Source organism: Symsagittifera roscoffensis, chromosome 1, assembly GCF_963678635.1.
Source record: "Symsagittifera roscoffensis chromosome 1, txSymRosc1.1, whole genome shotgun sequence".
In the NCBI taxonomy this organism is placed as follows: domain Eukaryota; kingdom Metazoa; phylum Xenacoelomorpha; order Acoela; family Convolutidae; genus Symsagittifera; species Symsagittifera roscoffensis.
Window position 1 is genome coordinate 6,490,187 of NC_087062.1, and position 13,238 is coordinate 6,503,424.

Here is a 13,238-nt window from a genome sequence, read left to right on the forward strand (position 1 = left end):
TTTGGAACCTAATTGCGAAAATTTTTGCGAAGCAAAACGAAATAACATGCAAGCTGCTAAATGCGGTTTAGATTTGAACAGAAATGACCTTACCGATAGTCTAGACTCTGATATGAACTTGAAAACCAATCCGATCGGCTTGATTCCAATTATTAACCAAAAATGATTAGATTTCTGCAAAATTGAACTTGATCTTGAATATAATCTTGCTAATAATAGATTAATTGGCTGAATTTAAATGAATAATGGAATGAAAACTGGTTGTGATCAAAACTTTGACCGATCTAATCTAAGTTTTTTTTCAAATTGCAATCATTTTAAGGTAAAACTTAACTATTTTTCGAACCATCTGAAGTTTGTCAATTTTTTGAACTGTCGGCATACAACGCAATGTCTAAAGGGTTTGCCAGCCCCCCTAGTCACAACCTAGCGTACCACCAAAGGAGAGATTTTTCCGGGATTAAATTGTTAGAGACACCGTTTTTCAAGTGCGAGTCAAGTCAATGCGTTTTTTTACGTCTCCGGGAGGCTGCAAGGAGACGTCTTTTCTCAAAAAAATGACAAACAACATTTCAGTTTTAAAATATATACCAAGAACAAATGAACAAATTTTTTGCTTAAGTTCGCCATAGCTTGAAAGAAATGTTAATCAGTTTTTTTTCGTAAACCGGCATAATATTCTGCACTTTTTCGTTTAGGACTCGATACTTTTTCTTTTTTTGTAAATTGGTGCCCGCATGAGGCGTTAAAGAAACTAAGTTTTTGAAGGGAGGCGTCTTTTGCAAGTTTGCGATTGCTTTCCAAATACTAGGGCGTGAACCACTAAAATATGACTGTATGCCATAATGCCAGCCCTCCTCACCATTTGTTGTTCTTGCCAAACCGGATGTTGCCGCATCTCTTTGGTTTCATTGTGAAGGGGGAATAGGACTTCTCGGTTCGGGACTAGACTTTTTATTTAATTATATCCAAAATACAGGCAGAGCTCATCAACTTTTGCAATTTTTTCCGACTCTTTTATGGTGCGATATATATATATATATATTTAAGACTATGGTCGGAACATTCTGTGCTATTTGCACAGTAGCCGGCTATCCTTGTTAAGTAATGTGTTTTGCTCGTAGGACGCTATGTTGAGTACAGTTTCAACGACGAAATGTTCGACGCTTCCGAAGGGGACGAAGACGAAGCGAATGAGTTCATCCAACGAGGCCACGAACTAGAGCCGACAGCATATGCCGAGAAGAGTCAGTCGGTTCTCGGAGGAGACGACAACGACCGAGGTGTCGAGTTTGAAATGAAGTTCGGCCGCAATGAAAGTGCACAGAACATGGCAACACCTCCGAACGAAGTCGGAAACTACTCGACAGAGAACAATAAAGAGACTGGAAATTTTGAAGTGCGGCCAAAATCGCATAATTTGAATAGTTTTTTTTTTAACTTTAAAAATTATTTGTTCTGGATATTTGCTCTGTGCTAGTTAAACACCTTAAATAGTTTTCCAAAAATGTGAACAAACATGCTTCAAAATTATTACCCAATTACTTTTGCGGTCTTTTGAAACGTGTTTAGTCTATATTTAAAGCCAAGCGCTTGGCACAATGAGTGAGCTTGAGATGTTTAACTGTTTAGAAACGAGAGTTTTTTCATGTTATTTAGGTTTTTGACTCTGTTTTGCGTCTTGAAATGAGTGAAAGTTAGTTTCGATTGACCAAAAATTATGTCGTCAAGGATTTAAGAGTATCTATATTTTTTTCTTCAGGATACGACAGTAAACTCGACAACAATGGCTGAAAATGAAGCAGAGAGTTCCGAGCGGAAATTAAATTTGTCTTCCGTTAATACGACAAAAGACAAATCCATGTCGGATCAAAACAGAAAATCTTCTTCGGATGAAAACACAAATGTTGCTCCAAACGAAACAACAAAATCATCGTCGGACGAAAACGCAGAAACCTCCGATCAAATGCAAGATGGCGACCAGCAACAGCAACGTATGCTTGTAATCGAGCAGGACAAGTCTCAAACAATTAGTAGCAAAACAAGTACGGGCGAGCCTCTTGAGCAAAATAGTCGTCTGACCCCCCTGGAAGAGAGGAACAGTGGGGCTGAAGATGTTGAAGGGGGTGACAGGAAAAATATGGTGATGGATATCGAGCAGGAGCACCTGGATAGGTACCAGATGTGTATCAAGGCTGTGGTGAAGATGCTGATTGGAGAGGACAAATTAAATCACTGGCTAGCTGCTGGTTGGTGGAAAATTTTTGATTAATTTGCTCAAATATATTGACAAATCCCAAATTGTTGTATTAAATTGCATTCAAATTTTTTTAACCATGTGCAAAACGAAATTCGAAAGTCACAACTTGAAATACTTAATGAAAATTTTGCTTCTATTTTTTATTTTTTACCAGAGATATCGGCCATTTAATTGCAAAACTAACCTTTTTAAAAGAAAAAATCTTTAATATAAATTTAAAGTTATATAACTCTAAATTTTAATATAAACGCTTCTGAAACTGGTATAATACTCTCTTTTCTTGCCTTGTCTAGGTTACACGTTGAGTCAGATCGAGAATGCGGCGATAGTTCTCGCTTTTGGTCACGTGAGACCCCCACTCATCATCGACCCAGACGGGGAGGCGGAACAGTGGATCTGCAACAGCTTCCAAAACATCAAGTCCATATCGCTCGCACGGTAGTGTTTTTGGATAGTTTGAACCTGAACTTCCTAAACTCTCCTAAATGTCTCAAAAAGATTATTCAAACCATCAAAAATTTAAAATGACTTGTCTAAAAATGACAGGCTTTTTAATTCAAGGAAATCAAAATGGTTGATCTGGAGAAATTGGAACCCTCTCCCTTTCAAAACTTAAATTTTTTACGCATTTCTGTGTTTATAGTATATCTTATTTTGGGTTGTCCAATTAACTTGGAAATTTTCTGCCTTTTAAAACGCACGATGTTGATTTCTATGAAGTGTTTGTAACTTTGAGTTCAGAAATGGAAATTTGATATGCAATTGCTTGTTTTTTTCAGCAAAGACCCCAACAGCAAACTGGAGATTATGAAGGCACTAAAGGAGGGCAGAGAAGAAGACGAAGACGAGGAAGAAGAAGCTGAAGAAGACGAAAGAGAACTTGATAAAAATGAAGGCGACAAGGAAAACGACGAAGACGCTGATGCAAAATCACCGCCAGTGAGTTCATTTTGAATAATAAAATAAGCTTAGAGAAATCACAATAAAAGCTCCAAAACATGAATTGTGGTGACTCTTTTAAGTTTGACCTCTCAGGGGTGCTGTTAGCGTTTACCCTCATGTCATCATTTTCACTATATGGAACTCTTGATTGAATAGTACAACTGTTATGAAGTTTTGCTTGTTCACATTTTTTGTTAGCGCATTTTAAGCACGTTTGATCTTCATGTATATTTTTTAAACATCACTGCTCATACGATGCAATTGTTAAAGATCCGAAGGTTGCTTATGATTTACGCTTGTCAGATGAATGATATATTTTTACATGACGGCATATCTTTTACGCGTGGGCTATTTTGTCATATAGAATCTAATGACATGGCATGTTTTTTCCTGACACCGATTATTTAACATAAAAGAAGGTCCAAAAATTTACTTTGATTTATTTATTCAATGAGCTTTACGTCTGGTAATTTCTAAAAGTTTTTGCGAATTCTCGAAATTTTAACTTGTTTGTCTGGCCATTTTTATGTTTTTTTTTAAAAATGTGTATCCGATTGAATCATAGTTATGAAAGATGTTGACAGCCCTGACTACGTGTATCAATCTCGTTTAATTTCAGGCGACCCTGGTGATCACAGGAGTCTCTGAACCGGTGGACTCTCTGCTGGGACCCCTGATTCTGAACAAGAACATGCAGAGAGAGGAGGCGAAGTGGGAGGAGCCGGGGCTGATGTCATTCGACGGACACCTCATGGTCTGCAACGAGGACTATTCTCTTTTGATGACCTGTGACGACAAGACTGTCAAGTTCAACTCGAATCTCGCCTCCGTCACTACTCTTGTGTCTTATGTACCTAATGAGGTCTGCTAATTTGGTCTGATTTCTTGATTTTCTTTTGCAACGTTCCCTTTATCGTTTTGCGAGCCCCAATTATTTGAACCATTCAGTGTGCTAATTTCAGGGCGGATTAAGGGGAAGCGGACGCCCCCCCCCCCCTCAGGGATTCGACCCCCTTCGACCCCCTACCTTTGGTACTTTTTAAGAAATAGATTTTTAGCCGATCGACCCTAAAATTTTTCTAAAGGCGCCTTAGGCGCCCACATATGCTAATTTTGAGGGGGGAGCGCGCGCCGAAAAAACGCGATTTTTTTATCAAAATTTTCCAAAAAGTGCCGAAAAACGCCTTTTTTGGCCTGTTTTTCAAAAATTTTGCCTGTGCCGCACAAATTTTGGCCAAAACAGGGTCTTTTTAGTGCTTTAGGAGAGCTCGGAAAATCAATTTGGTCGACCTGGTTTCGGCGCCTATATTTATTAGTTTTGAGGGGGAAGCGCGCGCTGAAAAAACCTAATTTTTTGGTAAAAGTTTTCCAAAAAGTGCCTAAAAATGCCTTCAATTTGAGAGCTCGAAAATCAATTTGTTCGACCTACAAAACAGTCGACAAAATTATTTCCGAAAATTTTTTGAAAATCCGCCCCCCCCCCCCGCTCGAGAAAATCCTAGATCCGCCCCTGGCTAATTTGGTCTTGTTTCGTTAAATTTCTTTCTTGATTTTCTTTTGCAACGTTTCCTTTTTTATCGTTTTGCGAGCCCGAATTATTTGAGCCATTCGGTGTGCTAGTTCGGTCTTGCTTTTTTCGATTTCTTTCTTGATTTCCTTGAGCAATTTTGGTTTCCTTCGTTATCATTTTTCGAGCCTCTATTGGAGCCCAATCTAACATATTTTGAAAAATTCAATCTTTTGGCGAAACGTTTTAAAAGCGAAATTAAAACGCAAAACTTTTTCGTTTTATCGAAGTGCTTTCAAAATTATGAAAACATAGTTGCATATCAACACCGAATCTAGTACTGAATTTATTCCGCCCTGAAGTTTTCATACCTCACTTAGATCATCTTGAAACTGAATTTTAAGAATAGTCCTATTGCAAAATTGTTTTTTTTTCATCCCCTGAGCAGTTTTTTAATAGTAACAAAATATATCGGATCTATCACTTGAACGCTAATGTTGTTGTTTTTTAGCTGAGTCTGTACCAGAAACTGCTGGACTTGACGTTCCAGTACTTGCACCCCCGAGTGGCGGCGGAGAGGGGGAGGGTGTTGCGGAGTTGGTGGCGATGTCAGCAGAGGATCCGCCAGCTAGAGCAGACTCTCTACCACAAACTGACTAACTTCTCAGGGGATAATGTGTGGGCGGAGTCCACAGTGGTCAAGAGCATAGTTGAGACTATGGACCAGGTGAGAATTTTTCATCTGTCGAAAAGTCGCTTTTCCAGTTACTCTCTCCCCCTTTTGGTTTTTACGTAAATAGTTTTTCACAAAGTATAATGATGATTTCCATTACAATCGAACGAGGTTAACCTGCGCTTAATTGGTTAAAACTCACGGAGAAGGCAGGTAATAAGGAAAAATATCACAGTTTTTTTAAGGATTTTTTCAACTTCCCTTTCACTTTGCAGAAAGAGGGAGATTTGTTACTATATACACAATTCGGCTCTTTTCGACTTCCCCCCACATTTGAATTTCAGTTTTAAAAATTTCATTACGAGCCCAAACTGTGCACTGGATAGGTGCACAATTTTGGTTCTGTATGTTCCTGGATTTCAGCGACAAGTTCTTAAACATGTTAAAATTTTGTCGGAACGATCAAAGAAAGTGAAAGAACAAAAGAAGAACTAAGGGAGCGTGCTTGTTGCTGAATTCGCTTACAATTCACAAATTGCACAGTTTGGCCTCGTATTATTTTTATAGGTTTCCCCTTCTTAACTTTAAACAGTTTAATGCCATACAACTTCATTCGCTACTTTATGTTGCCTTAGCAATTCAACATCGCTACATTTTCAAACCATTTCTATAAATTAACACCGTTTTTATCCAAAAAAAAGAAAACTTACTTCAAAGGGGTCTTCGGTAAACATCAAAGAATTAAACGAGAGTAGATTTTGCCTTTCACAGCCAGAAAATTTTGCGCTACCTAATTCGCGTAGGTTTTGAACAGAAATTACCTTGCCAAAATTTGATTGAATCGTTCCAAAACAAGCAATAATTCAATGAACTTCAAAGGACCACAAATAATTAGACGGCCTTTGACTAAAATGAACTAATTTCCCAGACATTTTAGGCCGGTCTAGAAATTTATGAAGGTTTAACCAACGCCGAAAGCCAAAAAATCATTCAATTTTAGAATCATTCTCGAACTTAAACCTATAACCTGATCGCTTTGTCAGCTGTTTCTGAATTGTTGGCGCATAAACGCAAAGTTAAAAGGTTTGCCAGCCTCTAGTCTCCACCTAGCTACCCGAAAATCAGGGCGATTGTCCTAGGATTAAATTGCTAGTGCACGGGTCAAGTTCTTGCGTTTAGTTACGTTTCCGGGAGTCTGCAATGAAACATTTTTTCAAAAAAGCTGACAAAAGCTTAAGAAAGATTGAAATTTGATTTCTAATAATGCGAAAGAATAAACAGAAATGAGACAAAATTTACAGCGGCTTAACGTAAACTAAATAACGCTCTGAAAAAATACAAATCATTTTTGTCTTCGTAAACGTACATTATGTTTTGTACTTTTGCATTTAATACGCGGTACTTTTTCTTTTTTTTGAACTTATGGCCACTAGATGCATCAAAAAAGCTTATTTTTCGTACGGAGGCATTTTTTTGCAGGATGCTCACTATTTTCAACATACTTGGGTGGACTCCGCTGAAATAGGATTGGATACCGAAATGCCATCTTTCGACAGCATTTTTTGTTCTAGCAATCCCACTCTCGGCCGTATCTCGCTGGTTCCAATAAACCCGGAGTAAAATACGGTTTGGCGCCATGCTTTTTATATAAGTAGAGCCAGAGTACAGACTCAACTCAACAGTTTTCTAAATTTTTTTCGGTTCTAAACAATTTTTGTCGCATACATTCTAAATTTCCTGAACGATCATATCATAGAAATTGCCGATCTTTTTTTCAAATGCAAGAGAAGGCACAATTTTTAAGGCCAGCGCTAAATTGTGATTCGTTTCGTAGGTCACTTTAGGACCCAATTCATTAATTTCTCTCATATAACTCTGCGAGAGATGGAGAAAACAATCCGATAAATGTATTTCGTGGAGTTTATTAACGCCTGCAAGAAGCGATTGTAGTTTTTTTTTGGTTTTGTTGGGAAGGAAGGGGTATATAGCTGGTGCATTGCCAGATACATTAACATGAATTAAATATAGCTGATAGAACATTTTTGGAGTAATTTTAAAAATTCCATCGCCTAACCAGAAAGATGATTTTTCCAAAACTCTCAGCATTTCGAGGTCACCGCACAAAATGATTCGCTCGTGATTATTTGATCTACTGTCATACCGTTTTCAAAATTTTGAGAGATCTCGAATTTTCGCGCAACGGTGATGGGTGGCATATTTACATCTAGCTGCTTACGTTTGCGCGCAGGCGTTCGGATCAATTTGTCTTTAATTGGGAGGGCAAAATGATTGACCAAATCATTTTTCACTGGTAAAACTGCTTTGGCAACTGCGACAGTCGGTGTAAATCTCTCGCTGAGATCTTTTAAAAGCTTGATGGCATTTCGGGCATCTAATTTTTGCGCTGAAATATCATTTTTGGGCTCTCCACGCGTCTCGATCAATCCGTTAGTTTCTGTAATGGCCGATGCTCGACATTTATGTTTTTGATAGTTTGAGCAAATCCAGTTCTCGGTTAAGTTTTTTTTTCGCTTGAAAAATAATTTTCGGCCGGACGCTATGAGAATTGGCTTGTTTCTAGATGAAACTGTGAATTCGAAAGAAGACTCAGTCGTAATCTGTTTATTGTGTTTGCGTTTGTTTATCACTTGAGTTTAGTATAAAGTTAAAGTTATATTTGTCAAAAATTTTATGTTAAATTGTTATGAATTAGCAGATGCAGGTTTTTTAGTGATCATAATGGTTAAGCGAAAAATTCTAATTGAAAATAAATTACGAACTTTTCGATAAGGTCTCAAGTAATTCAGGAAGCCTCATTCTAGCATGTATAACAAAGATAAACCAAGTTTTTCAATATGATGCGTGCTTTAATTGCAGGATTGACTTTGGTATGATAAGAGTTAAGATAAGGAGTTCATAGAGCATTAATTTTAGTAGTGAAATGGTGTTAAAAAGTACGGTGTTAAACTGGAAAATAGGAGTTCAATTGTCGTGGATTTAAATTGTTTTATACTGAAATCACTAGGTGTTAAAATGTACGGTGTTAAATCGGCTAGTATTAAATTGTGGGACAACTTTTTTACATTTTCATAATGTAATGAAATTTTGCATGGTGAACAACTCAACGCATCACGCATTCAACCATATTAACCCGTAAGACAAGTAGAATACTATTTATATGTTTAGCTTGTTTTACGTGTTAATATGGTAAATATGTTTAGCCGATGAATTCGTTCTTTATGGGGGGAAGTTCGTTTCTAGGTACCATAATGGGGGAAGGGGGCTTTGGGGTTGGGGGAATAATGAAAGAGATCCAAATTTTATACACTTTTGCTCTCCAGATCAACGACAAGATGGAGGCTTACCGTCTAGTGTTGGACAGACAGGAATCGCTGCGGTCGAAACTGAGTGCGATAGCGGAGAGAGCGGCCTCTTTCTTCTACCTCATCCAGAACCTAGACACACTCTCCCCCTCCTACAACTTCTCCCTCAAGTCCCTCGTCAACACTCTCAGACAGGTGTTGAAGCAACACAGGGGCACGGAGGCAGAGGCCCAATGGGGGGAGCAAGAGGAGGGAGGGGACGAACTGTCCTTGGTGAGTCATTAAGAAATGTTGCTGTGTTTTTTTGAAAAAGCTGCAATTTTTTTGGTTAAAATAGGGAACTGTTATCCATGCAATTTAAAAAGTTCAATCTAGGCATTTGAAAAAAGGAAACGTGCATATAAGAAACAGGTTCAAAAATTTTACGTAAAAACTCGAAAAATGTTTTTTTTTTCAGAAACTAGAAAACCAGAAAGGTTTGCACAACGTTTTTAATGCGTACATGTCATCAAAAAACCTAATTCGAAGTTGGATGTGAAGGTTTTTTTTACCTCTATCTTAAACTTTTGTATTCTTCTTTTTTTAATTTTTTTTCGGATTACATTGCTCGTAAGTTAACTAGTTCACAAAGTTAAACGCTAATATAAGTTTTTAAGGGTCGTCGTTGAATGTTTTATTATTAAGATCCTTAGATTATTAAGATCATTTATCCACGAGGGATAGGACCAACATACGAGCTGTACAGCTCATCACGGCGAACCGCTGTTGTGCCCCTGCTTAAGAACTACATGCAATTTTTTTGGTTATTTTTCTGGGCTGGGTAATTTTGCCTCACCCTCATGGTGGGCCTCGAACATCCGATTTTCATATAGTGAAAATTCTTGTATACAGGCCGTGATGATTTTTTTGATTTTTTTCACGGACATTCTTAAAAATTGATCAGGCTCGAGTTTGTTTTTTTACGGTTTGAGTTTTGATTTTAATTTGAACTTTAAAAAAATTATGAAAAACGTAATTTACTTTATTTTTGAAAATGAATTTAAGTTTTAAAAACTGATGTTTTTTTTCAGGAACACTCTTAAATTTTGATCAAGCTCAAATTTCTTTTTTTTTTGCGGTTTGACTCTTCCAGATCAGTTCATTTCCTGTGTTAAAAGGAAAGCAAACGTCACTGTTGTTTTAACAGCAAAAGTGAAAAAATCATTAAAAAAACGTAATCGACTACTAAATTTGAAAAATATATTTAATTTTACGTTTTAAAAATTGACGATTTCTTTGGTTTTACAGTTTTAAGTTTTGATCAGGCTTAATTTTGAGTTTTTGCGGTTTGACGTTTAATTTTTTTTTTAATTCAGTTCATTTCCTTTGGTAAAAAGAAAGCAACCTCCACTGTTATTTTGACAGCTGAAGTGAAAGGGCACTAAAAACTTAATCCACTTCTAGTTTTGACAATGAATTTTAGTTTTACGTTTTCACAGCGGTAAAAAATTACCTATTGAACCAACTTTCTCAAATTGTGTTAATTTTATCGCAGTATTGTCAAGCATAGATTGTTCTTCAAATTCAAAGAGCTTTAAGGCCATTTTTTTATTTTAAATTCAAAAGTTGCCAAGTCAGTTTTTTTCTGTTTCCTTGCGTTTATTGACCTTTTTCCGACTGTATGCTGGTTATGTCAAAATTTTCAAATGCATGCTCTCAAAGACCCCTTTTTACAATTATTACTCAAAGTTTGAAGGTTTCTTTCAAACTTGCAAGATTTTCTGCTTCCTGGTCTAAAAGTCCGTCTTCACCATCTCCAGTAGGTTTTTCAATGGATTTTCTGGTTCCTGGTCTACAAAGTCCGTCTTTACCATCTCCAGTAAGTTTTTCAATGGATTTTCTGATTCCTGGTCTAAAAAGTCCGTCTTCACCATCTCCAGTAAGTTTTTCAATGGATTTTCTGATTCCTGGTCTAAAAAGTCCGTCTTCACCATCTCCAGTAAGTTTTTCAATGGATTTTCTGATTCCTGGTCTAAAAAGTCCGTCTTCACCATCTCCAGTCAGTTTTTCAATGGATTTTCTGATTCCTGGTCTAAAAAGTCCGTCTTCGCCATCTCCAGTAAGTTTTTTAATGGATTTTCTGATTCCTGGTCTAAAAGTCCGTCTTCACCATCTCCAGTAAGTTTTTCAATGGATTTTCTGATTCCTGGTCTAAAAGTCCGTCTTCACCATCTCCAGTAAGTTTTTCAATGGATTTTCTGATTCCTGGTCTAAAAGTCCGTCTTCACCATCTCCAGTAAATTTTTCAATGGATTTTCTGATTCCTGGTCTAAAAGTCCGTCTTCACCATCTCCAGTAAGTTTTTCAATGGATTTTTTGATTCCTGGTCTAAAAGTCTGTCTTCACCATCTCCAGTAAGTTTTTCAATGGATTTTCTGATTCCTGGTCTAAAAGTCCGTCTTTGCCATCTCCAGTAAGTTTTTCAATGGATTTTCTGATTCCTGGTCTAAACAGTCCGTCTTCACCATCTCCAGTAAGTTTTTCAATGGATTTTCTGATTCCTGGTCTAAAAAGTCCGTCTTCACCATCTCCAGTAAGTTTTTCAATGGATTTTCTGATTCCTGGTCTAAAAAGTCCGTCTTCACCATCTCCAGTAAGTTTTTCAATGGATTTTCTGATTCCTGGTCTAAAAAGTCCGTCTTCACCATCTCCAGTAAGTTTTTCAATGGATTTTCTGATTCCTGGTCTAAAAAGTCCGTCTTCACCATCTCCAGTAAGTTTTTCAATGGATTTTCTGATTCCTGGTCTAAAAAGTCCGTCTTCACCATCTCCAGTAAGTTTTTCAATAGATTTTCTGATTCCTGGTCTAAAAAATCCGTCTTCACCATCCCCAGTAAGTTTTTCAATGGATTTTCTGATTCCTGGTCTAAAAAGTCCGTCTTCACCATCTCCAGTAAGTTTTTCAATAGATTTTCTGATTCCTGGTCTAAAAAATCCGTCTTCACCATCTCCAGTAAATTTTTCAATGGATTTTCTGATTCCTGGTCTAAAAGTCCGTCTTCACCATCTCCAGTAAGTTTTTCAATGGATTTTTTGATTCCTGGTCTAAAAGTCCGTCTTCACCATCTCCAGTAAGTTTTTCAATGGATTTTCTGATTCCTGGTCCAAAAGTCTGTCTTCACCATCTCCAGTAAGTTTTTCAATGGATTTTCTGATTCCTGGTCTAAAAGTCCGTCTTTGCCATCTCCAGTAAGTTTTTCAATGGATTTTCTGATTCCTGGTCTAAACAGTCCGTCTTCACCATCTCCAGTAAGTTTTTCAATGGATTTTCTGATTCCTGGTCTAAAAAGTCCGTCTTCACCATCTCCAGTAAGTTTTTCAATGGATTTTCTGATTCCTGGTCTAAAAAGTCCGTCTTCACCATCTCCAGTAAGTTTTTCAATGGATTTTCTGATTCCTGGTCTAAAAAGTCCGTCTTCACCATCTCCAGTAAGTTTTTCAATGGCTTTTCTGATTCCTGGTCTAAAAAGTCCGTCTTCACCATCTCCAGTAAGTTTTTCAATGGATTTTCTGATTCCTGGTCTAAAAAGTCCGTCTTCACCATCTCCAGTAAGTTTTTTAATGGATTTTCTGATTCCTGGTCTAAAAGTCCGTCTTCACCATCTCCAGTAAGTTTTTCAATGGATTTTCTGATTCCTGGTCTAAAAGTCCGTCTTCACCATCTCCAGTAAGTTTTTCAATGGATTTTCTGATTCCTGGTCTAAAAGTCCGTCTTCACCATCTCCAGTAAATTTTTCAATGGATTTTCTGATTCCTGGTCTAAAAGTCCGTCTTCACCATCTCCAGTAAGTTTTTCAATGGATTTTTTGATTCCTGGTCTAAAAGTCCGTCTTCACCATCTCCAGTAAGTTTTTCAATGGATTTTCTGATTCCTGGTCTAAAAGTCTGTCTTCACCATCTCCAGTAAGTTTTTCAATGGATTTTCTGATTCCTGGTCTAAAAGTCCGTCTTTGCCATCTCCAGTAAGTTTTTCAATGGATTTTCTGATTCCTGGTCTAAACAGTCCGTCTTCACCATCTCCAGTAAGTTTTTCAATGGATTTTCTGATTCCTGGTCTAAAAAGTCCGTCTTCACCATCTCCAGTAAGTTTTTCAATGGATTTTCTGATTCCTGGTCTAAAAAGTCCGTCTTCACCATCTCCAGTAAGTTTTTCAATGGATTTTCTGATTCCTGGTCTAAAAAGTCCGTCTTCACCATCTCCAGTAAGTTTTTCAATGGATTTTCTGATTCCTGGTCTAAAAAGTCCGTCTTCACCATCTCCAGTAAGTTTTTCAATGGATTTTCTGATTCCTGGTCTAAAAAGTCCGTCTTCACCATCTCCAGTAAGTTTTTCAATAGATTTTCTGATTCCTGGTCTAAAAAATCCGTCTTCACCATCCCCAGTAAGTTTTTCAATGGATTTTCTGATTCCTGGTCTAAAAAGTCCGTCTTCACCATCTCCAGTAAGTTTTTCAATAGATTTTCTGATTCCTGGTCTAAAAAATCCGTCTTCAC

At 37.3% G+C, this 13,238-nt stretch overlaps 1 protein-coding gene across 1 annotated transcript in view; it reads left to right on the forward strand.

The window, feature by feature from the left end:
* LOC134843901 (uncharacterized) overlaps positions 1-13,238 on the forward strand; it is a 681,357-nt gene that overhangs the window by 623,462 nt on the left and 44,657 nt on the right. Inside the window, exons 45-51 of the mRNA XM_063860276.1 lie at positions 1,125-1,399; positions 1,763-2,249; positions 2,554-2,698; positions 3,040-3,199; positions 3,822-4,064; positions 5,221-5,436; positions 8,724-8,978. Of these exons, the coding sequence (XP_063716346.1) occupies positions 1,125-1,399; positions 1,763-2,249; positions 2,554-2,698; positions 3,040-3,199; positions 3,822-4,064; positions 5,221-5,436; positions 8,724-8,978 (1,781 nt within the window). The remainder of the gene's footprint in view (positions 1-1,124; positions 1,400-1,762; positions 2,250-2,553; positions 2,699-3,039; positions 3,200-3,821; positions 4,065-5,220; positions 5,437-8,723; positions 8,979-13,238) is intronic.